The 27,429-nt window shown below is 36.0% G+C and overlaps 1 protein-coding gene across 1 annotated transcript; it reads right to left on the bottom strand.

The window, feature by feature from the left end:
• On the bottom strand, positions 1-27,429 carry CDC16 (cell division cycle 16). The gene is made up of 18 exons (XM_033104949.1): positions 27,200-27,429; positions 24,825-24,879; positions 24,624-24,721; positions 23,636-23,674; positions 23,163-23,303; positions 21,236-21,395; positions 20,130-20,221; positions 19,498-19,631; positions 18,600-18,679; positions 17,484-17,533; positions 16,472-16,545; positions 14,736-14,861; positions 13,549-13,701; positions 12,063-12,126; positions 6,795-6,856; positions 5,599-5,734; positions 3,629-3,719; positions 1-488 (listed from the first exon to the last, which is right to left on the bottom strand). The coding sequence occupies exons 1-18, from the start codon at positions 27,245-27,247 to the stop codon at positions 229-231; spliced, it is 1,863 nt and encodes a 620-aa protein (XP_032960840.1). The 5' UTR covers positions 27,248-27,429; the 3' UTR covers positions 1-228.

Genomic DNA, 27,429 nt, shown 5'->3' with positions numbered 1-27,429 from the left:
GATAGTTTACCTTCTTTATTCCACTATGTATAATTATTTTGTAGGATCAGAAAACATCTGTTGCAAAGGTGTGTTATCCAGTCTTTTAAGGCAGGTCTCCATTCCTAAATGTAGAGGTGTAGTCCGGATTCATTTTAAGAAATGGGAAATTCTTAAGACATGACAAGAATGTGAAGAACACTGACCTACTCTACTCTAGGACAAAATGAAATCAGGACCTATTTGGAATCACGTACTGTGGTCTGACATAGATGTCTCTAACATCATGTCACTCTCATTCATTTCAATTTCAAAGGTTTCTTCCAAGGAAGGTCTGGAATCTGGAGTTTTCCTTGAGGTTTCCAGTGGTGCAAGCCCCGTTTCTTCTGTAGTCTGTTTTTCTACTTCAAATTCCCTGAAATCCCACGGAGGTGAAATAATGTTTTTTAGCGTCTTCATTGTATGCACATCAAAGTCATAACATTTTAATTTGTCTTTAATGTCCGCTCCTAAAAAAAACACCATAATAAGAAATTCCGTCACTTATCTGTCAAATCCATTGTTACATAACACTGTCTCTATCATTAAAGCAAATGGTACTTTTAAGAGCACAAGTATAGCTCAGAAAGAAAAAAAATGTTCCAATCATTTTCCTTCTCTTCCGTTTTTATTACCAAGGGAGACTGCTGGGAAGACTTCTATTAGGTTGGTGCAAAAGTAATTGCGGTCTAACAGGTTAAAAAATGCAAAAACCGCAATTACTTTTGCACCAACCTAATAGAAGCACGTGCAGTTTCAGCTCCAGTGTGGCTCAATAGCCACCCCATTCCCAAAGCCCCTTAAACACGGATAGGAACCTGGGGGTGACTTTTTCTCAGCTGTTACAGACAGGAACTGCCTGTTGGCATTTTGGCATTGGTACAGTCACAGGTCTTATGCACATAAAAACCACAGTAAAGGGAACTATATTTTCCACATATCAAAATCTTAAAAATGGAAGACTTTCAACAGATGTATAAGGTTCAATCATTTCTGATATAAACAAAATGACAATTTTACACAGTTCAAACTAAGTTTTCAGTAATAGGTGTTTTGACAGATAATGACATACAAGCCTTCTAAAATGAAAACAGTACAGCATGGTGACTATAGTCAATAATACTGTATTGCATATGTGAAAGTTGCTAAGAGAGTAGATCTTAAAAATTCTCATCACAAGAAAAAAATTTTCTATGTATAGTGATGACTGTTAGCTAGGCTTACTGTGGTGTTCATTTTACAATACACCCAAATATCAAATCTTTCTGTATACATCTGAAACGAATACAATGTTATATGTCAATTGTACCTCAGTAAAATAAAAAGTAGTACATAATGAACGACACACTTGGAAATCTTCTCTGTAAGACCATTACCTTTGTGAGGACAGGCAAAATGTCTGTCCTACTCAGTGTCCTATCTCCAGACTTTACTTAGCTGTATAGGAAAATTTTGCATGTAATCCCCACAACTCTTCCTTTAACAAATGAGGGAACTCAGGCTCCGACTTGCCCCAAGTCACACAGCTACTGAGTGGCAAAGCTAAGATTTCAACCAAGGGTCTTCAGGATGCCAGAACTCAAGCTTCTTTGTTTTTTTAACTTTTAAAAACTGAGCCACAACCTACAAACTGTAAAGGATGAATTCTCACATATGCATATACCCACAAAACTAGCACCAGACCAAACCGGAACATTTCCAGGTCCTAAAAAAAACCCACTTCATGCCCCTTCTAGTGAATACTTCTCTCTTCCAAGCCAGAAGTAATCACTTCTCTGATTTTTCTATCACTGCTTAGTTATGTTTTATACTAATCTTCATATACATGGAACTAATCAGTATATATTCTTGGTCAAAAATTTGAGATTTCACCTATGTCACAACATGACTCAGAAGTTAGTCCTTTTAATTGTGTAGTGTTCTACTGTATCAGTAGGCCACAATTTATTTCTCCATTCTACTACTGGTGTGCATTCCATTATTTCTAGTTAGGTGCTACTACGATTAAAGCTGCTATGAACAATCTTGTGTGTGAACTTTGGCTTACGGAGGCACGTGTTTCTGTTGGGCATAAACCTGGCAGTAGCACAGCTGCATCATAAGGTCAGTACAGTAGATCACTACCCTAATACCCCCCCAGAGTATCGCACCTCCCAGCACCTATGCCCTTGAACAGCTTCTTCCAATGTTGACTGTACTTAATCACATGACTCGTCTTGATGATTAGAATGTGATAGAAGTGATTTTGTGCCACGTCCAGCTTTCACGAGGTCTTGAAGCTTTAGTTCTTGTCCTTTAGAACCCTGCAACCACCACGCTATTCCAAGCCTGGGATAAAAGACCCATGGAAAGGCCCAGCTGTGTCAGCTGAGATCCCCACCTGTGTATAACACCTTAGACCATAAGCCCCACCAACTGCCTGCCGACCACAGTAACGTAAGTGAATGAGACCAGCAAATGAGCCAATAATCAACCCACAGAACTGTGAGAAATAATACCTCTTTGTTGGTTGGAGTGGTTGGTTAGGCAGCAACAGATGACTGATATAATAGGTCTGTTTAACTTTAGTAGCTATGTTGAACAATTTTCCAAAAAAGTTTTACCTGTTCATAACCCCACCAATAATCAGTAACATACGAGCGTTCCAGTAGCTCTGTGTCATCGCCAGCACTAGGCACTATCAGTCTTTTTAAGTTTTAGCCATTCTGACAGGTGTGCAGTGGTATCTCATTATGGTTTTAATTTCATTTCCCTAATAAGTAACGATATTAAGCACCTTAATTTGCTTTGTAACTATCTGGATATCCTTTTGTGAAGCTCCTGTTCCAGTATTTTGTCCATTTTTGACTGAACTTTTTCTTATTGGTTTGTAGGATTTTTTTGTATGATAGACACAGGTTATTTGATGAGTGTGTGTTGTGAGAAACTTCTCCCAGTGTATGATACGCCTTTTCACTCTCTTAATATGCGTGTTTTTAATGAGCAGGTCTTCTGTTGAAGGCTAATATAACATTTTTTGCCTCTATGGTTTTACGTCCTGTTAAAGAACTCTTTGTCCACCCCAAAGTCCAGGTCTCACTGCACCCTCCTTACCTGACAATGTTCCTAACTAAATGAGTGCCCGAGTACAGTAATTCCACCCAAACTTGTCTTATGACTTGATTATCATTTACAAAAATTTGAAGAATTATAGAGCACTGTAATGTGAATGCAAGCCAACTTAATATTCCACTGAAATATAAAGATTAATATGCCATCCCTGCCTTATAAAATATTAAGGCCAGAGCCCTTTACTTGTTTATTAGAAAAATGTCTCCAAGATTTTTCAATGATGCAATTAGATTGATTCTTGATATCACAGTGCTTAAACCATATTCTGTAATAGTATTTTGCATATAGCAAGTACTCAACTTTAAAGTGAATGAATACTTAATGAGTCATTAATTCCCATAGCATTGTTCCAGCAGAATAAATGGAGTTTCTTATATTAATGTAATTAGAATGGTTAGAAAGATAAACTTAGAATCTTACATAAAAATTTAAGAAACCTTAACAGAGATATACAACAATCTGAAAAATGTAATGTCAATGAGAATAATTATAATCTTACCAATATAAGCTTCAGAATCACCAATGTACATTTCAATGCAATGACCAAGCATTGTAACAGAAAATGTATCATCGCGCCTAAGACCAAGGGCCTGCCAGAAAAGATTCAGCATGGTTATCATAAGAAAATGTATTTCCTTCTCTTTTGTTTAAAAATATTCCTGCAAAACTCAATTCAATATACTCCAGGGAATCCAGGTTGGGGCTAGAGGGAGGTGAATGGGGATACAGCTAAAACAAGAGTGGCCGTGAGTTAGTGATTGCTGTAGTTAGGTAATGGGTACACAAAGGGCCATTACACTATTCTATTTTTATGTTTAAAATCCTCCTCCTCCAATAAGATTTTAAAAACTGTATCTCTACAGAGAGCCCTCTAAGCCTCGGTATTAAATCACAGAAAAGAAATAAATTATATAATATTCAAATATGCATTAAATCACAGAAAAGAAATAAATTATATAATATTCAAATATGCATACAGAGGGTGCCGAAAAAATGTATACACATTTTAAGAAAGGAAACACTGTATTAAAATTACAATACTCAGTATATACTGATAACAAAAGATGAACACAAGTCACGTTTCACTTCTGCAATTACAAAAAGTGCTCAAAGTGGTTACCATCAGCATAATTTTAGTACAGTTCTTTCCTTTCTTAAAATGTGTATACATTTTTTTTTGGCACCCTCTGTATTTGAAAGATGACACAAACTAGAAAAGTTGCTTAGTCTACACCTCTGACTAGCTCAGTAGTCTGGTTATCAGTGGCACCTTGAAGACATCATCATCTTGCCTGAAAATCTCTAACCAACCCTTGAAAATCAGTTAGGAATCTATCACTTAGGAATTTATCTTTGAAATACTGCATTTCTTCATTTTTCATCTTTCGCCAAACATCATTATCTCATTGATTCTAAGACCCACAATTTTTTCAAATTCTAACATTTCTGAACTTGGGATGTCCTACAACTGGTGGTTTCTTACTATTGCTGTCAGCAGGCCACAGTCGTGATAAGGGTGTCTGTGAAAGCAGCGTAGACTTAGTGGCCACGTGGATGGCACAGACTAGACCACAAACCATGCGAGGAACACTCACAGAAGATACGTGACTTGTTGTTGTCTAAAAACCTTCTGGCAGCATAAGATTTGCAGGGCCAATGTCTTTGGCTAGAAGGAACCTGATTCAAAAGCAGGGTGTGTGTGCTGGCACGAGGACAATACTTTAGGAAAACAGGGATATTCACCACCCGGTACAAAAGTGATTTAGAGGAACCAAACTCTGATTGTGAAGAACTGAATAACTTAAAATAACTTAACTATTTATTTCACTTATATTTTCTTTTTTATGTAGGTACTAGAGTGATCCCTGGTAAAAATCTATACTGTAATATAATCTATACTGTAATATGTTCAAACGAGCATGTTTTCTAATTACAAAACAACAAAGTGAAAGGAAACAATTATGTTAAAGTTTAAATGGCAGTGTATTTTTTTGTGTGTGGTCATCTTGCTTACTAATGGTGTCTTTGATTTGATGAAATACAGTGTATGGATTAAAGAGAGACTTCTTCCTTGTAATGAACGCAGATTGTTTTGTTCATCTATTAAGTGATTTAAGGGAATTAAGTCTACATCATAAATAGAAAGACTAAAATTCTCGAAGAGTGCTCTCATTGTGCAACATGAATTTCTGTACTCCCCGCCTAGATGTAATGCTCAGCTTGGACTGGGCTCACAAACATCACTGGATACTATTACGACTAGCTACACACACACACACGACAAGTCTCACATTTGTTTCTAACACACAACATGCACATGCTTTTCTCTGCAAAGAAGAATAAGATACAAGGCCCCCTAAAAATTTTTAAAATGGTAAAGTAACAAAACACTATCTAGAAAAGATCTGTTTAAAAAAAGAAGTGGTAAATGTCAACCAGATTTAAAGTTAGGTAAAACAAAAGACGTACTGTGTGGAAATAGTCCACAGCATTTTCAAAGTTGCCCATCAGACTATGGATATACCCTATGGCAGAATAGGTGGATGCGTTTTGAGGAATTAACACCAATGCCTGACGGTGATAATCCAATGCCTCCGCATACTTTCTGTGAGAGATGAGAGGGAGTCGGGAGAGGGACAGAGAATGGGAAGAAAGAAAACAATTAGTGGGTACAGTAAAAGTACTAAATTCCTAAGCCCAAGATAACCATTCATCTATGTAAACACATAAGAAACACTTTCCTATATCAGAATAACAGTTGAGACTGATAACGTGCCTTTACATCCACTTTTGTGTATCTCAGCACCTCCTTGAAATGTATTTTCCTGCCTTGCTCACTCAGGTTGCTGAGGGTAGTCCTGCAGGGATGTTAGCTGCATTCCTTTTGCCACGCGGCAGGTGATGGGAACCAGAATCTAACCTTGACTGTTGGGCCTGTGCCCTATCACAGGGTAAGGCCTCTTTCTGTGACGTCAAACCTCCCACACCAGGGGTGGTTAAAGGCAACCAAAAAGTTTTGCTTTTAGGTCCAAAGGAGTTAGTTGGAACAGCATTTCCCAAAGTTCTCTGGAATACATTTCCTGTAAAATCTTTTGTGAAAAAAAGGGTTTGTGCTTAATAAAGTTTGGGAAATGCTGCAGCTCATAATGCATAATAAAGACTCCAAGAAATCCTGAAATAGAAAAACCTGTTAAATTTTGAGTAACCTAGAGTTTCCTAAAATTGCCTATTAATTTTAAACTTTGACTGCTTTCCTGTGGCTATTGACATTAATTAAAAACTTCTTATTTACCAAAAGAATCTATTTTTCAAGTACCATCTGTTTATCATACCAGAAAACTGGTATCTAGAGGAAAGTAGTGAGTTAGAATATAGATATGATTTTAATTAAATCCTACTGTCCTAATTCTTCTAAATTAATTTTGAACACTAAATTCTCTTCAATATAAGAAAATAAAAGTTACTATAATTTTCAATATATTACTAAAATAAAATTACACCAACAGAGATAATAAAAACAATTACTTTGATGCTTGTTATACCTGAACAGCCAAGTACAAGAAAGATGGAGGCTCTCATAAAATAAAAATACGGAAAAAGTTACATGAAATTAAGTAAACTTGTACTCACAAAGAATATTTCTGAAAATGCTCTACTTCACTTACTTAAGTTTTCTGCAGACATGCCCCAAGTTGTTCAACAAAGGTTCCCACTTGTCAACAGTTACCTGAAACACAGCAACATTAAACCCATGATTTACCTACGTCACTTTTTTCTTTTATTAGTTTCAACAATACAAAACAATGTAATAGACATTTATCATTTATATCCCTCACAAAGTTATAACCCCCCTCTCCCAATCTACTACCCCTCTGACATCGCATACACCCATCACATTTCCACTGCCTCTATTCCTAATGCTGTACTCCACTTCTTGTAATATATATAGTAATATAAATGATATATATATATATATATATTATATTAACAATAATGAATGTCAACTACAATTATTATACATATATAATTGTAGTTGACATTCATTATTGTTCAGCTTCAGCTTCAGGTGTACAGTTCAGTGATCAGGCACCTACATCATCCCTGAGGTGGTCTCCCTAATGAGACTGATTGTGCTTTCTAATCCCCTCACCTTCCCCCTTAACCCCCTTCCCACTCCCATCTAGCAACCCTCAGTTTTTGCTCTATGTCTCTGAGACTGTTTCTGATTCGTTCGTTTATTTATTCCTTTCTTTAGATTCCACATATAAGTGAGATCATATAGTATTTGTCTTTCTCTGTCTGACATATTTCACTTAGCATAATATTCTCTAGGTCCATCCATACTGTTGCAAATGGTAAGATTTCATTCTTCTTTATGGCTACGTAATACTCCATTGTATAAATGTACCACTGTTTCTTAATCCAGTCGTCTACTGATGGGCATTTCGGTTGTTTCCATGTCTTCGCTATTGTGTATAGTGCTGCAATAAACATATTTTTTTCGAATTTATTAAATATTTATTTCGAAGAGGGTGCATACATTTCTTCAAATTACAGTTTTGGATTTCTCCGGATAGATACCTAGGAATGGAATTGCTGGATCATAAGGTAGTTCCATTTCAGTTTTTCAAGATACCTCCATACTGTTTTCCATAGTGGTTGCACCAATCTGCAATCCCACCAACAGTGCACAAGCGTTCCCTTTTCTCCACATCTGCGCCAGCACTTGTTGTTTGTTGATTTATTGATGAGAGCCATTTTGACTGGGGTGAGGTGGTATCTCATTGTGGTTTTTATTTGATTTCTCTAATGATTAGTGAGGTTGAGCATTTTTTCATATGTCTGTTTGCCATCTGTATGTCCTCTTTAGAAAAATGTCCTCTGCCCTTTTTTAATTGGGTTGTTTGTTTTTTCGGAGTTCACTGAGTTTTTTATAAATTTGGGATATTAATCCCTTATCCAATGATATTGGATATATCACTGGCAAATATCTTCTCCCATGCAGTAGGATCCCTTTTTGTTTGATGGTTTCCTTTTCTGTGAAAAAACTTTTCAGTTTGATGTAATCCCACAGGTTTATTTTTTCTCTTACTTCCCTTGCCCGAGGGGATATATCAGTAAAAATTTTACTCTGGGTAATGTCTGTAAACTTTTTTCCTATATTTTCTTCTAGGAGTTTGATGGTTTCAGATCTTACATTTAAGCCTTTAATCCATTTTGAACTTATTCTTGTATATGGTGTAAGGAGGTGGTCTGGCTTCATTTTTTTGCATGTGTCTGTCCAGGTTTCCCAGCACCATTTATTGAGTAGACTGTCTTTACCCCACCGTAAATTCTTGCTTCCATTTTTGTAGATTAAATGACCATACAGGCATGGATTTATTTCTGGGCTCTCTATTCTGTTCCATTGATCTATGTATCTGTTCTTATGCCAGTACCATGCTGTTTTGATTACTGTAGACTTCTAGTATAATTTGATGTCAGGTATCATTACACCTCCCACTTTGTTCTTATTTCTCAAGATTGCCAAGGCTATCTGGGGTCTTTTATGGTTCCATATAAATTTTAGGATTATATGTTCTATTTCTGTGAAAACTGTGCTTGGTAGTTTGATAGGAATTGTGTTGAATCTGTATATTGCCTTAGGCGGTATGGACATTTTAACAATATTAGTTCTTCCTATCCATGAGTAAGGTATGCGTTTCCATCTATTTGTATCTTCTTTAATGTCTATCTTCAGTGTCTTATAATTTTCTGAGAACAGATCTTTTACTTCTTTGGTTAAATTTATTCTTAGGTATTTTATAGTCTTTGAAGCAATTGTAAATGGGATTGTTTTCTTAATTTCTCCTTCTGATATTTTATTATTGGTATATACAAATGCAACTGATTTCTGAATATTAATTTTGTATCCTGCTACTTTACTAAATTCATTTATCAGTTCTAATAGTTTTTTGGAGGAGTCTTTAGGGTTCTCTCTATATAATATCATGTCATCTGCATATAATGACACTTTTACTTCCTCCTTACCCATTTGGATGCCTTTTGTTTCTTTTTGTTGTCTGATTGCGGTAGCTAGAACTTCCAGAACTATGGTGAATAGAAGTGGAGAAAGTGGGCAACCTTGCCTTGTTCCTGATCTTAAGGGGAATGGTTTTAGCTTTTCCCCATTGAGTATGACATTAGCTGTGGGTTTATCATATATGGCTGTTATTGTGTTGAGAAATGGTCCCTCTATTCCCACTTTCTTAAGAGTTTTTATCATAAATCGTTGCTGGATTTTGTCAAATGCTTTTTCTGCATCTATTGATATGATCATATGATTTTTATTTTTCATTTTGTTAATGTGGTGTATCACATTGATTGATTTGCAGAGGTTGAACCACGCTTGCATACCAGGAATGAATCCCACTTGATCATGGTGTATGATCTTTTTAATGTATTGCTGAATTCTGTTCACTAATATTTTGTTGAGGATTTTTGCATCTATGTTCATTAAGGATATTGGCCTGTAGTTTTCTTTTTTGTAATGTCTTTGTCTGATTTTGGGATCAGGGTGATAGTGGCCTCATAAAAAGTTTTTGGGATCCTTCCCTCCTTCTGGATTTTTTGGAACAGTTTAAGAATAGGTAATAATACTTTTTTGATTGTTTTGTAAAATTCACCTGTAAAGCCATCTTGTCCAGGGCTTTTGTTTGTTGGGAGCTTGTTGATTACTGATTCAATTTCCCTAGTGATAATCAGTCTATTCAGGTTTTCCGTTTCTTCTTGAGTTAGCCTTGGAAGGTTGTATGCTTCTAGAAAATTGTCCATTTCTTCCAGATTGTGTAATTTGTTGGTATATTGTTGCTCATAGTAATTTCTTAAAATTTTTTGTATTTCTGTGGTGTCTGTTGTCACTTCTCTTTCATTTCTGATTTTATTAATTTGGGTCCTCTCTCTTTTTTTGATGAGTCTGGCTAAAAAGTTGTCGATTTTGTTTATCTTCTCTAAAAACCAGCTCTTGGATTCATTGATCTTTTCTATTGTTTATTTGGTCTCTATTTCATTTATTTCCACTCTGATCTTTATTATCTTCTTCCTTGTACTCCCTTTGGGCTTGTTTTGCTGTTCTTTTTCCAGATCCCTTAAGTGTAAAGATAAACTGTTGATTAGTGATTTTTCTTGTTTCTTTAGGTAGGCCTGAATTGCTATGAATTTCCCTCTTAGGACTGCTTTCGCTGCATCCCATAGATTTTGGGACGTCGTGTTTTCATTTTATTTGTCTCAAGATATCTTTTGATTTCTTCCTTTATCTCATTGTTGACCCATTCATTAGTAACATGTTATTCAGCCTCCATGTATTTGTGTGTCATCCAGTTTTTTCCTGTAGTTTATTTCTAATTTCATAGCACTGTAGTCAGAGAAGACAATTGGTGTGATTTCAATTTTCTTAAATTTATCAAGACTTTTTTTGTGGCCTAACATGTGGTCTATTGTGTTCCACATGCGCTTGAGAAGCATGTGTATTCTGCAGCTTTGGGGTAAAATGCTCTGAAAATATCAAACCCAACTGGTCCAATGTGTGATTTAAGGCCATTGTTTCCATATTGATTTTCTGTCTGGAAGATCTGTCCCTTGTTGTCAGAGGTGTGTTGAAGTCCCCTACTATGATAGTGTTACTGTTGATCTCTGTCTTTATGTCAGTCAATATGTTTTATATATTTAGGTTCTCCTATGTTGGGTGCATAGATGTTTACTAGGGTTACGTCTTCTTGTCGGATCGATTCCTTTATTATTATGTAGTACCATCTTTGTCTTTTAATATATTCATTTTAAAGTCTATTTTGTCAGATATAAGTATTGCAACTCCAGCTGTTTTCTCATTTCCATTTGCATGAAATATCTTACTCCAACCTTTCACTTTCAGCCTGTGTGTGTCTTTTGATCTGAGGTGAGTCTTTCATATACAGCATATGCAAGGGTCTTGCTTTCTTATTTACTCAGCCACCCTATGTCTTTTCATTGGAGCATTTAATCCATTTACATTTAAAGTGATTATTGATAGGTACATAGTTATTTCCATTGTTTTATTTATAGTTAGATTGTTTTCATCTTTCTTCTGCTCACAGAAACCCTTTTAATGTTTCCTGCAATGCTGCTGGCTTGATGCTGGCTTTTATGGAGCAAAAATTAATATAAGACCCGGTATTATATTATATAAGACCCGGTCTTATTTTAATATAAGGTATTATATTAATATATAATATTATATTAAAATAAGACCGGGCCTTATATAAGACGAGGTATAATAATATAATATAATATAATATAATATAATATAAATATAATACCAGGTCTTATATAATACCAGGTCTTATATTATACAAATATAATTAATATATATTAATTTTTGCTCCGAAAGACGCATTAAAGCTGATGGTCTGGCTAGGTCTTATTTTCGGGGAAACACGGTAAGTACAAGGTAAGGAAGAACAATAGGTCTGAATTTGAATGACACCTAGCCCTATTTGTGCAAAAGTGTTATCTGCTACAATATTTACCCAGTGATCAAAGATGAGGTTCTTTTGGGTTCTACAGAAGAACATACTCTGTTAAATGCTACAGTGTCCACCAGTTTCCACTAAACATCACATATTGACTGAATCAGATAATCATTAAATATATTGATTACTCCCACATATCAAAACAAGAGCTTCTTAAGAAGCAAACGGCAAATACCTGCCCTCTCAATTAGAAAGAAACTAATTTTGTATCATGTAGTAAAACAGTTAATTGCCTGACAATTCAAACATTAACAAGTCATTTGTTATGATAAATATTAAGTTATTACAGTCTAGGCAAGACAGATTTTTTTCTCTATCATTTTCCTCATTCAATAATAAACACACTTAGGAGTATATGTGTATATTTACAGATATTACATAAAATACCTCATTTCCAATTGCTTTAATTTTTTCCAAAGCATCGAGAAACCATTTTTCTGCTGTTTTCCATCTAAAATAGAAGGAAAAAAGGTTGCAGGTTATTCAAAGTTAGCAAGTATAAAGAAATCTGAATATCTCTTTCTAGAATTACTAAAAAGAAATAAGGTAAACTTCTGTAAATAGTTTATCACAATTCAAACTTTAAGTCAGATGCTAAATGATTAATTTTGTGGCATTAACATCAGAGTTCAAGATTGTAATTATTCTCATTCTCGGTAATTATGTTCTATAGTCACTGTAACCAAGGCTTCAGTGAATACTGAACCACTTCTCCCAGTGGAAATAGAGGATTAGGTTCCTACAAACCTCTGGTCACATTTTTTCACCAACTGTTCAACATATAACCTGTTTTATATATGCTTCTGTTTAGTGATGCCTAACTTAGCGTATATTGTTTATCCATTAACATTGAACTCACGGGCCCTAGAACTCATGCCTTATCTAACAAAAGAATTTTCTCCGAGGCACAACACAACCTTCCCGTGCTTAGGAACAGTAGACAACATTTCAATACTACATTTGGGGGTCATTTTAAACAGTGAAATCACCAACTAAAAGCACAAAAATGTGGCACAAACAGACTGTAAAAAGAACACGTGTTTACAGCAGGAGAGTAGATGTAAGAAGCAGAACACCATTTGTTTAACCTTAACTGGGAAAACGCATGTGTCTGCGTATGGGAAAGCACCTTGAACGACTCTGGGGTTAAAAATAAATTGACTGTATATTAAAATATTACTATACATTATTTTTTAAAAGCGCCAAACTTTCTTTTATAAATACTAGACAATCCAATTTTCAGAATACACATACATGCAACAACAAACCACTACAGTAGTATAATTTATTTTTTTTAAATTTATGTATAATTCAGTGTGAAGGGCTACAGATATTTTTCTGTTTGAGCATGACACTGAATTCCTTATTCTATAAATATCCAAGGCTTTAGTAACACCTCAATTTACCAGGAAACTCAGATTGGGTCATTCTAATTAGTTTAATTTTCGAATTACCTGGTAACTAAACAAAAAACATTTTTGTTTCAAAATGTGGAAAATTTTTCTCAAATGTATGAATCCAACTCCTCATTGACAAGGAGATAGATGACTGAGGGTTCTGTGGTGCCTTCAGGCCACCCTGTGGAGTTCAGTGACTTTGGACCAATTGGCAACAACTGTCCAGTCCTGGAAAGTAAGAGTTTGTGAGAGCCTACATCAAAGAGGACCAAAACCCGGGGTTTAATATTTTTAAAGAAATCCAAGATAATACTTTCTATTTCCTTTTTTAACTGTCCACCTTCTTCTCTTAAGATAGAACACATTTAAAAATAAAAATCTACTGAATAGTCATTTTGATCGGTTAAATCCTAGCAATTGAGATATTATTCTAGTTACAAAAGGCAACAGAGGGCTTTAGGCCGTTCAGTACTTACTCTCCATTTTGAAATGCAACCACACCAACCTCATGCATAACGAAAGGATCTTCCGGTGCAATGCTTAGAGCTTGGCCAAAGAACCTTTCAGCCAATTTTGAGTTATTGGTCAATCCATATTCTAATCCGATATAGAGCATTGGCAAATGACACCTAAAATATTGGAAAATTTCACATATTCAACACCAAAGACTTTATAACTCAGCAGAAATTAATCTAACGACTTCAAATTCTGCCTGTAAAATAATTTAAACATAGCCAAAAACAGAGCATTTACTTTTGTTCTGACATTTCACTTACTAATATTTAATGAATGTCGAATGGGCTTTTAGACTATCCACTGCCACTTCTAACACATATCAGCAGCCTATTCACCTTTGTTTTTCATTACTCCACAGAAAATCCAAAAGAAAAATCCTCTAAAGCACAAGGGCAGCTCTAGCTGCCTGTCTTCCTCCACTAGGCTAACTCATGCCTCTAGCCTAGACGGGCTTCCACCTTCTCCTTTATGGATTCAGCACCATTTATCCTTCACGCTTGTGTTCAAGTTCCACTTCCCTTTATGAAGCTGCTTCTGACTTTCTAAGCTAACGGCTCTCCCTTGTGTGGATTCCCCTCATATGAGTTATTATCAGCTCTACACCCGAGTTCTGAATATTCCATTTCCATACCCTCTGAGACAGTTCTAAGCACAAAGTACTAATCACTTTTTAAATTTTTTATCTCCTCACATTGTCAAACCAGTGATTACATGAAAGCAAACACAGTAAGATAATCTTTCTTTGAAGATGGCTCTAAGGATGTCAATAAATACTGACTTGACTGGTTGGTACGTGCTTTGGTTCTAATCTAGAATCATGATTCTATCTTCTACAGCAGGGTCACAAAGAACCCTTTAAAAGTTTTTATCTGGAGGAGGTACTTTTGAAATAGCAGAGTAAGGACCTCCAAAAATCCATTCCTCCATAAAAACAACAAAAACACTGCCAAAAATTGTCAAAATAAACGTTTTCAGAACTTTGGAAGTTAGCCAAATGCTTACAACAATCTGAGGAGTGTTTATTCTAGAAAAACAGCTGAGTCTCAGTAAGAATAGCAAACTTTATGACGTTTTAACTTGTCCTATTTCCTGCTCCCTTTCCCCAGCTCCACATTAGCCTAAAAACCAGAAATTTGCTCTGCCATACCCTTTCATCAGCTGTGCTGCTGTGAAGTAAGCAGCCATTGCTTGGTCATGTTCACTCTCAACTGCAAAGGAATGGCCATATGCTATCCACGCGGGTCCGTAGGTCTTCTCAAGTGTTGTAGCTTTACTAAAACAAGGGGTTTCATTCAATTAATATAATATTTATTCTTAAGTTAATTTTATGTAAGCTGATGGCTTCAAGTACATTCAAATTAAATGAGCTGTCAACATATTAAACACTAATGTAACATTTCTGTTAATTTATTTGAGATAAAAGAATGTTTAAGAGTACAATCAAAATTTTAAGAAATATTAGAAGAGGTCCACAACTTTTTAGGTACTACAGTTAAATCCAGTAGCAATCTGTGTAGAATTTACAAATATTACTTAACCCAGGAGCTTCATTTTGCAACCTTGTAGATAAATGGTAATAGCAGCAGTCATTTAATGAGGGCCTGTTTTGTGTCAGGCTCCATGTTAGAAGCCTTATATGCATTGTCTAATCTTAATAACTTACAAGATAAACTGTTATTTATATTTTAAACATAAGTACGTATACTGAGGCTGGAAAGATTAAGTGACATCCTACAGAGGGTGGTAAGAGAATCACCCTGGTTCCACGAACTGGACTACAGAGTCTATTTAAATAGTCATAAATAGTTTTCAACCAGTGGCCCACTGGTGACCCACAACAAGGAACAAAGAGAACATATCACAAAACATGGCCAATATAAAGGGTGAGTTTCACACTTCCTAGCATTTTACTTTCTAAATATTCTGTCACCCAAATGTTCCATTGCACGTGGAGTCCATCACTGATTAAGCAACCTAAATCAAAGAAGCATAGCTCAAGAACTATTACAACACAAGTCATCGTCCTACTCCAGGAAAAAGCACACGCGGACTTGCCTAAACTGCTCAACACAAACAGCCAGTGCGCTCTCCCTATTTTCTTCCTGTACAGGATCCTTTCATGTCAACTTATCAATTTTCCTAACAATCCTGGGATACAAGTGTTACATCACTCCATTTTTAGGGAAAATTAAACGGAGAAATTAACTTTCCCAAGGAATTATGGCTAGTAAGTGACAGAACTTGGATTAGAATTCAAGTCAGTGTCCAAAGTTCACATCCTTTCCCTCAGATCCATTTTCTATTTTGTGTGCATGGAGGAAATCACAAGTATTATTATATTTTAAATCTTTAGTAATTAATTCTTCACATACTAGATATTTTCCTGTACTTGAACTGAATTATACTGGTGAAGTAGCTTGATTGGGCTGCATGTTCCTTAAACTAAAACCACAGTAGGTTCATTGAGCCAAGAATTCTGTTTTATAGTCACATTAGTAACCCTAATTGCATGTGAAGTTTTATGTAATTTCACAACTATTAAAAAAGAAGTCCTAAAAGTAAAAAGTTAATACTATCTCTGTTAATGAAAAACAGAACCTTTGAAACTACTTTACATCATTCTCTACTGTTTCATTATTCTTTTATAAATAAAAATTGAAATATAAGCTCCTCAAGTTCTACACCACTGATTACTCTTATCTCCTCTCACGACATCTTATAAAGAGCAAGGTTCATAACTGATGCAACTGAACTGACTCTGCTGAAGAAAACATTAATGCTTTTACACTACTGTTAAAGTACTATTTATTGCATTAAAGCAGATGAGCAAGAAATCTCTTCCTACAGGTTCACCACAAAGGGAGTAAGATAATACATTCATACCTGAGATATCTTCTGGCATGTTCATTCTTATGACCAACCATGAGATAATAGCATCCCACTGCAAACCAAGATACCTACAAAGTTCAAAATTTACCATGACGAAAGATGCTGAACTTGGAATTGGAAATCTCTAACAAATTAAGCAAGAGGGTGGGCTAAATGTTCCATCCCATATTCTAGTTCAAGTTAGAAACTTCTCTGAGACAGGCTGTCTATTGGGGTCCTAGATGAAAAAAGGACAGACTGTCCAAAGCTCTTCCTCAAGATACCTTCAATCACATCCCTGCAACATTTGATACAAGACAAGGCTCTTCCGATTTCACTTCCGATTTCAAATCCAGCCTGAGTCCTGGCCTGCCACCTGCACTGTGTGTCTTCCCTGGCTTGACACTGGTTCTACCAGGTTCTATATCGTTAGCTGACTTCTCTTGCATTAGTTTTACCTCTTTATAAATTATTTCACACTGGTCTAGGGTGCAGATTCTCATTTGACACTTAGACCTTGTTTCCTGACTTTTGTCTTTGCAGACTCAGTTCCTGATTTCATTTTCAATTTCTAGGTCTTAGTTCTGATCCATGGCAGTTTGGAAGACACAATGATTCAATCAGTGCACAATTTAATAAGTTACCTTATATATGTAATGTGAGGAAGCTACTAAGCAATAACTAAGATTACTTAGGAGAACTGGGAGTGTGAGTTTGACTTTCAATACTTTATTTTTCTGTATGTTAAGTGTTTTTAATAATAAGCCTACCTAATTCCTATAATCAGAAAAAAATGGAGATTTTAAGTTATATTTCAGTAGACAAAAAAAATAACTTCGTGGATTGAGAAAGTTAATGCTGCTTCTAATTACCATAAGCACTAGGATATTCTGCTCCAACACCTTAAGATAAAACATATTTGCTTAAACTTAAATATAAGGTACTGTCTAGATATTAGTTAAGCATTTTCCTTAAGTTCAAGTAAGAAAAAACACTATAAGAAAAAAAAAGGTTTATATTTACTTACAGGATTACTAGGGTATAAATCCACCAATTTATGAGAAAGGTAGAAAAGTTCTACATTAGGGAAAAAATAAATAAATAAAATTATTCACATCAAATGAACTGTAAGATATGACTTTCCCCCAGGAGTCACAACTCTTCATAAACATATAGTTTGTTCTCACAGCAATAATTTAATACTTTTCTTTCTTTCTGGATACAAAATTCATTTACCTAATGAAATATAGAAACTCCAGGGAGCAGATATTACAGTGTTTCATTCAAACCCTACCCCCACAACTCCTTACCCGGTGCCAGACCCATAAGTGGGCACTGAGTGCTTGCTGAGTGACTGGAAAATTGGATGAACGGCACATGATAGAACACTTCATGGTGCTTAAGAGATTATTTGAAAGCACCTCATCTATCTTAAAAACCCATATCTCTTACTCCATGAGTCTATCATGGACCATCTTAACCATCCACAACCAATTTGGCTGACTAAACTCTCAAGTTTATCAAATCAGCAAGGTGATTTCCTCTTGAGTAATACATGTGAGTCCTAGCATATCACAATGACGTTTCCAGATTTGAGTTCATTAGACCAGAGCAAGTAGAGAGTCTGTATCTCCAAGCTCCCAGGAGATATGATGCTGTTGGTGACAGACACACTTACAGCAGCAGGTGTTTGGAGCTCATCATTCAGTTTAAAGATTTAAGGGTAAATACAGTCCAAACGCAACTAAATGTTTCTAAAATATTAAAATACAGAAAACATGAGCAAAAAAACTGCTCCCTTCCAACTTCTAAACAGTTCTGACTCTTTGTCATATCAGTTTGTTTATGGATTTTACAAAAAAAAAAATAGAAAAAAGGCAAAACTTCCCCCCAACACTTAAACCACAAATTATGTTTGAGAAAAGGAAGCAGGAAGCAGGGATAAAGAACCAGTGTTCTGTTGTGATAATAGGATAGATCACCCGGTCACTTTGATAAGGATTTCTTCCCCCAGTTGTTACTTTTATTGTATAACTCCATTATGTTATTACCTGCAATCTCAATTATCCAGGATTTGTGAGATAAAATTTCAAGAGTTACCAAAAATTTTTTATCTTAAAAATTATATTACAAAAATTCTTACCATTTGCTTTATTCAGCTCCACAAGTGTCCCTATGTGTACAGGTAAACAATTTGCATGGAAAGGATCTTTTTCCATTACTCTAAAAGTTAAAGAAACACATTACTACCCCAGAAATAGTACATAACAGCACCCATTATAATTAGCTATGTTTGAGTAGTCATTACAGCATTATGTACAATACTGAGTTATACTATTTTTTTACTTTCTTAACTCCATTATCTTCATGTTGGTTCAGTTAAGGCAACGATTAGGTTATAAATGAAAGGGAAAATTCTGCTTTTTGGAGGGAAAGAATAAAAATAAACATCATGTACATTTACTTTAAATCAATAGAACTGTAACACATAAAATAAGTTGTCCAATTAGTTAGAAGGATCAAAGACAATGTAAAATATAAAATAGATCACAATTATTTGTCAATTAAAATTTTTGTGAATTCAAGGATTTAGGCAACCTTAAAGATCCATTAAAAATAGCACATGTAATTTAGCTAAGTTTGAGCTACGTACAGTGGAAAACTGGTATGCAGGGCGATGGCTTGGCCAGCTAGTGAGCCTGACGAAGCACCTAGCATCTATAGGGTTTTATTAGTCTGTACCTTAGCAAAGGAGGGATTTTATGAAACTATGTGCCAGAATCGTATTTTCAAACTTGCAAATTACCAAAGACTGGAATGAGGAACATACGCATATACACTCCCAAGTTAATGGAATAATCCTACAAATATGCATAAACCTGTGTCTGTAAATGCTCTTTGAAGACAGCTGCAAATTGGTAAAGATCACTTAAATTATCATCAATTAGTTCCAAATTACTCAGAAAGCACGTCCCATGCATTTCTTAAGTGAAATGGACTGAATTCTATGTTCCTACACAAAAATAAGCAGATATACTTACACAGACGTAAGCTTGTAGCACATTTTAAAATCACAGTTATAATAATGTCTTTCAGCTAAAGACACTACAACATCCAGATTCTCTTGCAAGCCATCGACAGACTCGGGGATGACAGTTTCACTAGGTTTATTATACTGAAACAGAGAAAGGTGAACATAAACTCAACGAGCAATACCAATCAAAGGCAGGCTCAATTTGACCCAAATATTTCACGGATTGACACCAGGACATATGTGAGCCTCTGGAAACTGAATTTCAAGACTCATGAGTACCCCTCTCAGTAAGTTTCTCTTCTCAATTTTATATCACAGAATTCCCTGCTGGGAAGTATTTCACAAAGTAGAAATTCAGGAAGCATAAGAAAAAATCCTCATTTTCATGTAACATCATTCCATTTATCTGATAGTTCAATCTTTTAGTATAAGGAGTGCTTGGGAGGAAGAAGACAGATATTTTCAGAAGCTTTTTATATATAAGGGAATCATATATATTTTAAACAATCTAAATCTATTCTTGCAAATATGCTAAATTAATAAAAAAAATTTTAATTTAACTAGTAAAAATATAGAAGCCAATCTGAGTGAAAGAAGTAAGATTTACATAAAGCAAATATTAACTTTGTTTCTACTTACCTTTTTTAATTTATTCTCAAATAGAAAACGTAACAATTCTTGTTCTTCAGTACAGAGCTTGCTAAGAGGTAGTGATTCAAGAAGTTCTTTTTCTTAAAAACATTGAGAAAAAAAAGAATGTTCTAACAATATTTATGGAGGGGAAAGTCAGCAATGAAAAATATTCTTCTATAATTCCTACTGTAAGTAAATCAAATTCAAAATGAAAATAACAAGATCAAAATGTACTAGAGAAAACTAGATGGTGCTTCCAGACCCAGGTGATGAGAACCCCTTGGAGGGCTATGCCATGAAGCCTTCCAGGCGATTCTGGTCATCACCAGACTAATAGAGCACCAGGCCAGTTTCCCAACCTCAGCTCTATTGACACTTCATGTAGATAATTCTCTGCTGTGTTGGCTGTCCTATGCACCACAGGGTGTTTAGCAGGATCTCTGGCCACTAGCAACCAGCAGCAATGTCCCACCCCCTTCGCCATCCCCAAGTTGTAACAATCAAAAATGTCTCCACATATTGCCCAATGGGAGTCCCCTAGGAGGCAAAATCACCCTGTATGAGAACCACTGCACTAAGCTAAAATATGTTTGAATCCCATTAATGCAACATGTCCATTTTCTCTCTGTTTCTCTTGTTTATACACCTCACATCACTGTTGACGTACTAGGTCAATGGTTCGCAGCCCTTGCTGTACCTTAGAATCATTTGGGAGCTTTAAACTATCTGATGCCAGGGTCTCACAACCAGAGATTCTGATTCAGTTGGTCTGGAGATGGGACCTACACACTGATGTTTTTAAAGCTCCTCGGGGATTTAAAGTGCAGCCAGGTTGAGAATCACTGAATCAGAAATCTTGGGTTATACTATTGCAAATCACTTCTCAAAAATATAGCCTCATTCTATCACAATCCCTAAAGATTCTGATTGCAAGAGACACTGCACAATACTGTATTCTGAAATGTGCTTCACATTTGAAGACATTAAGGAAGTTAATAGGCTGGTTTAAGCCTGTACATGGCCTGCTTTTGATTCTACAGATTTCAGAGAAAAAAACCCCAATGCAAACAATATCAATGGTGCTAAACATAAAAACACCTGAGTTTCCAAACCTTCTTGGGCTGTCAACATGTGATGTGATGTCAAAAGATCAAATGCTTCAAAACAGTAGACATCGAGCTTCAAAGCTTCTTTATAGCTGTAGGTAGCTAGGGTTCGGTTATCTAGAGCATCATAAATTTTCCCTCGTAAAAGACAAATAGAACTCTTTATCTGTTAGGAAAACGAGTCACATACTAAGTCAACACTTTTAAACTTAATTTTTTATCAAAAATTATATATTACCTGAAGGCTGAGACTATTTTTTACATCTAAACGGATTGGTTCCATCCCAACTGTCAGACACAGTATAAATTAATAGAAACATGAAAACAAATAAAACTTCTCTAATCTATCTTCCCTAGGCTCTCCTCACTTCAACAAATCTTTACAACTAGTGTACATGTCACTGCTACTTTGTTCATTAGTTCTGTCTCAAACAAGGTAATAATTTAGAGCCAGCGAACAGCATACATATATTAAATCAAACTTTGATACAGTTTGATAGCTAGATCTTAATGAAACGATCTTAGTAAATATTAGAAAACTGGCAGCAATGTAGCACTATGGTTAGGAGCATGGCTTTCTGGAATTAGACAGACTTTACTTCAAATCCCAGCTCTGACACTTACTAGTGACCTTCGACAAGTGATACAACCTCTCTTGGCTTCAGTTTCTTTTCCTCATCTAACTTACAGGACTCTGTGAGGAGTAGACGTGATACTCTCCGTAGAGCTAGCACATGGTAAGCTTTTCACACAGTAGCCACCTCACTACAATCATTAACAAAAGGATAGGAAAATCAGATTGATGTTCCAGACTCTGAACCTCAAAAAACATAACTGAGCCTAAAGATGATCTAGAGATGGGCAGCTTAAATTGGCAAAGGGCTGAAGAAGATTCATCATAAAATCAAAATGTAAAATATATTGGAGGACATTATGAGAATCTTGGACCTATGTGGTATCTGATAAAATTATAAAAAAAAAATAGTAATTTCATAAAATAATACTAAATCACATATTTCTTAGCAAATAAGTTAATGGATAAAAGATCCAAAAGTAATAATGATAATACCAATATCCCTCAGAAATGCATTTCTTTGCAGAAAAATGAACGTGCGCTTCGTAGCACATAAATTAATAGACAAATAGTCCCAAAAAAATGGAAAAAGAAAACATCTAAGAATGTATAGTATTCCTACCTTTTTGAGGTGAAAAATACAGTAACCAAGTTCCTTCATAAATATGTTATAAAGAATAACTGGGGGAATTGATGGGTGACAGCTAAAGGGTACACGGTTTCTTTCTGAAGTAACAAAAATGTTCTGAAATTGATTATGGTGAGGGTTGTACAGTTCAGTGAATATACTAAAAGCCAACCAACTGTATACTTTAAACAAATGAATTGCATGGCACATGAATGATAGCTCAAGAAAACTGTTAATGTCTGCAGATGTCATTTATTATCATATAATCTCTGCCAGCAAGGAATTTGCAATTTCATTGGTATAAAGTATACAAACTGAAATGTACAATATATCATAAATAGTAACACCAAACCACTCCCTGGAAAAAAACAATCTAAGGTAATCAAGGTTTCTTGGTGGTAGGTATAAACACTGTTGAAACACAGTAAGAAGTGTAAAGGTGATTCAACCTATTGAGAGTAACTAGTCCGCTTAAGGCATCAAATATGAGAAGAAAGATCTCAGCCTATTTCAGATTCAAGCATCTGGGGACATAATTACAGCTTCCAACGGATGGCTCAGAAATGTCTTGGATCTTTTTGGTTTTGGTGGGCAAATTAAATAAGTTGGCAACCAAACTGTTTTAACATGGTTATACTCAAGTAAAGGAAAAAAAAAAAGATTTATGCTTGCCATGTCGAGTAGATAATTCTGAACTGTTACTGAAGCATGTTCCTTATAGTATTACTTACTGAGGACTGTGACATTTCCCAGTCATTGGAGGGGTCTTTCAAGCCACTTTCATCCTTCAAGTACTTCTCAAATAATCTTTTGTTGATTGGCTCCTCCATATCAAGAATATCGAGAGCCTGCTGATGCTCTTTTGCAGCATACTATGTTGGAAACAGAAATACCATTCATCAGCCATGACCTCTAAAACTAGATATACAAAGAAATACTGTAGATTTTTAAAGGGTCATGGATATTATATGTACACATTACTTAAATTTAAAATGTCTAAAGTAGAATTTTCTTCATGCATGTCACCTTTTAGTAAATGGAGAATCAATATTTTATAGTAAATAATACTAGAACAGACGATTTCTTCACAAGATGTTAATCTGCCAAGCTCCAGCATTAGAACTCTCACACATATGTGACAGATGCATGACATTCACATAATTAAAGTTTTAGCAAATAAAAATGAAACTGAGAGCATACTTACATGGCATCTAGCTGCAAGGTAGCGACATGATTCATACAACTAGAAAATAAATTAATTCATTAAAAAAGTCAAGATGATATGCATCGTCACTCTAAAAGAAAACTATGAGGACAAAATAAAGAAAGCTATTTTCACAATTTCTCCTTTTACTCTTGCAGAGAAAAAAAATCCAGTCTTTTTAACCCACATTCACCATAAACCTACTGTTTACTAGACACTGAGGGTTCAAAAAGGAATAAGGACCTGCTCTCTAGAAGGTTATAGCAGGGGAAACATAGACATAGCACCCAGTATCTTTCAGAAACTATGAAAGAAAGGCATAAAAAGTACTAGCCACTTGAAGAAGGAAACAGTTGCAGGGGAGAGGGTGAGTGAGGAGTTGGTCAGCATTCCAGGCACTGAGTCTGAAAAATCACCACATGTCTAAGGAAGTGAAAGTAGTCAGCATAACTGGAGTACATGTTACATGTATTGGTAGTGGGAAGTTAGAAGCAGAACGGCAAGAAATCATAAAGGACTCTGGGTGTCTATTAAAGTATCTGATTTTATCTTGTAGGTAATGGGAAATCACTGATACTGTGAATGATATAATCAGATCTGTGTTTTAGGAAGACCACCCCTGTGATAGTTTGCAAGATGAACTGGGAAGGTGGGAAGTGGGAAAGATGTTACCGGAGAAAAGAGAAAGAAGAGAGGCGAAAACAACAAAGCAGACAAATTAACAGCCTAATATGTATAAGTGGTAATGAGATGGAAAGGAATATCCATAACTTCAGAGCTATTTAGAAAACAGAATTTTCAAAACTTAGTGATGGGAGGAGGGAAGGCCAAGGTGACTGAGCTTAGGAATAAAAATTTTCTCTTTACATTCCGTAAGAAAATTGAATCCTTTTAAATAATTTTGACATAAAGAAAGCATACAGCTAATACTAATCTAATGACATTTTTTAAAGCTTTGAAAAGCTTCAGAGTTCATATAATCACTTACTTTGTCCAGTTTTCGTGACCGAAGTGCATGGGCTGCTCTATGATACTGTGCTGTCAGGTAAAGACACTGAGCCAACCAATAAATGTCCTGGGGTTCCTCTGGAGGGAAAAAACCATATAAATGGTCAGAGATGCAAGGTAAAATAGAAAGATTTTTTTAAATAGAGGAATCAGAAAAAAAAAATTAGAATTTGTCACTTACCATGAGAGAGTGAAGCTACTTTATCTGCCCAAAATAGAGCACTTTGATACTGTTGCTATATATAAAAAAAAAAGTAGTAATTTCTCTGTTATTTCAAGTTTTAAACATATCTAATATTATTAGAATGCTATATAATAAGTCAACATCTCAATACAATATATTTTATTTTTACATGTAGTAGGGGTCTATCAATCATATCTCTATATTATATCTCAGCTAGAGTTTTAGTTCAATGGCACAATAAGAACACCATTATAAGATCTTTGATATATACTGTTTAAGAAGGTAGCTATTATTTTAAACTATACATTGCAAAAATGTATCAGCAGGTACTGGCATAAAAACAGATATATAGATCAATGAAATAGAATAGAAAGCCCAGAAATAAATCTTAAGTTATATGGTCAATTAATCTATGACAAAGGAGGCAAGGATATACAATGGAGTGAAGACCACCTCTTCAGTCAGTGGTGCTAGGAAAACTGGACAGATACATGTAAAAAATGAAATGGGACCACTTTCTTACACCATGCACAAAAATAAAGTCAAAATGGATTAAAGACTTAAATGTAAGACCCGAAACCATAAAACTCCTAGAAGAAAACATGAGCAGTAAACTCTTGACATCACACTTACCAATCAATATCTTTTTGAATATGTCTCAGGCAAGGACAACGAAAGGAAAAATAAATGGGAGTACATCAAACCAAAAAGGTTTTGCATAGCGAAGGAAACCATCAACAAAACAAAAAGATGACCTACTGAATGGGAGAAGATATTCACAAATGATACATCCAATAAGGTGTTACTATCCAAAATACAAAAGGAACCCATACAACGTAACACCAAAAACACCAATCATCCAATTAAAACATGGGCAGAGGACTTGAAAAGACCCAAAAGAGTTTCCCAAAAGAGGACATATAGATGATCAACAGACATATGGAAAGAGGCTCAACATCACTAATCATCAGGGAAATGCAAATTAAAACCAGAATGAGATATCACCTTACATCTGTCCGTATGTCTATCATGAAAAAAATCAACAAACAACAAGTGCTGGTGAGGATGTGAAGGGAACCCTTGTGTACAATTAGGATTGTAAATTGATACAGCCACTATGGAAAACAGAATGGAGATTCCTCAAAAAATTAAAAACAGAACTGCCATTCAATTCAGCAATTCCACTTCTGGGTATTTAGCAGAAGAAAATAAAAACACTAATTCGAAAAGATATATGCACCCCTATGTTCACTGCAGCGTTACTTACAATAACCAAGACATGGAAGCAATCTAGGTATCCATCGAGATATATCTATGAAATAGATAGCAGGTATCTAAAACAGTAGATAATTTAAGTGATTATTTTGCAATATGATTAGCAATGGTTCTCATTTTTCTACAATCTTTGCCTCAGTCCTCCCGGATGCAAACCAGAAACTCAGCTGCCAGTCAGAAACTCTCCTGCCAGTCAGCTGCCAGGAGAAGGAATGCTTATGGGATGGTTACAAATCTGCTCAATGTAAGTACCCCAAGGGTGGAAACCAGGCCTGTCTTATTCCTCTCCGCATCTCCAAGTGCCAAAGAAAAAGTGCTCAGGAAACATTTGTTCAATTCAACTAATGGTAAACCAAAATACAGCCCTCCTATGCACTGCAAACATTTGGCAGCATCTTTTCACATCCAGTTCTGAACATTGACATGCTTTTGCCGGCCTTCCTTGGTTTCCAATTTATTGGGAGAGCATACATTTTACTAAAACTAAGTGACATCATAGATTAAACTGATCTCATGCTGGAGACATTTCTTTCCTTAAACATTGTTTGCTGTTCACTGAAGGGCAGTGCAGGGAACGCAGATAATACACGTAGTTAATACAGATAATTAACGTAGTTAATACAAATTTTTTAAAGTACTGATTTGAGACAACAGGCTTGTTTGTATTTTTATTCACTTAAATTCGGCCAAATAAGAATTACAACTTCTCGAAAATTTTCTATTAGCTAGCTAAATTCAAAGGCCACCCTGCAATTTTCCTCCTGAAGTAATCCTTCATCTTCCACTTAGCACCGTGTCCGTACTGAGCACCTACAATGTGCCTCGGAGTTAGGCCGGCTGCAGAGCGCGACCTTAATTTAAGCACATGTGAGTTTCACTCTACGTTTAGGTGCCTTTCATGTTTAGTGTTCCTCGTCCTCCCGGCTGCAGAGAGGGCTGCTGGGCGCTGGATCCCACCCTTCGAGAGCTTTACCCTAGAACGAAAGCCCAGGCTCGTCCAGGCCATCCACCACCAAGCCCCTGATGACAGTTACCCTTGCCGACAAAAGTGTAACTTACGAGTCCCGGGGCCAGGGCTCCCAGGTCGGGCCACCCACCTGATCAAGGTACTGCCGGACTCGCTTCCGAAGCCGCTCCAGGTTCATGGCCGCACGGGCGCCGGGCCCGGCCGAGCGTTCCCACTGCCGGCTGGGCGGACCTGGATCCCAACCCCGCGCCGCGGCGTCCCGCGTCCCGGACCGGCCCAGACGGCGCCCGGCTGCGATCGCCCAGCTCTTCCGCTCCAGCCAGACCCCGCCCCGGAAGTCCTCAGCAAACGTGTCCCCTC

Source organism: Rhinolophus ferrumequinum, chromosome 4 (assembly GCF_004115265.2).
Source record: "Rhinolophus ferrumequinum isolate MPI-CBG mRhiFer1 chromosome 4, mRhiFer1_v1.p, whole genome shotgun sequence".
NCBI lineage: Eukaryota > Metazoa > Chordata > Mammalia > Chiroptera > Rhinolophidae > Rhinolophus > Rhinolophus ferrumequinum.
Note: the sequence above shows the minus strand (reverse complement) of the source record. Positions and strands in the feature narration are given on the sequence as shown.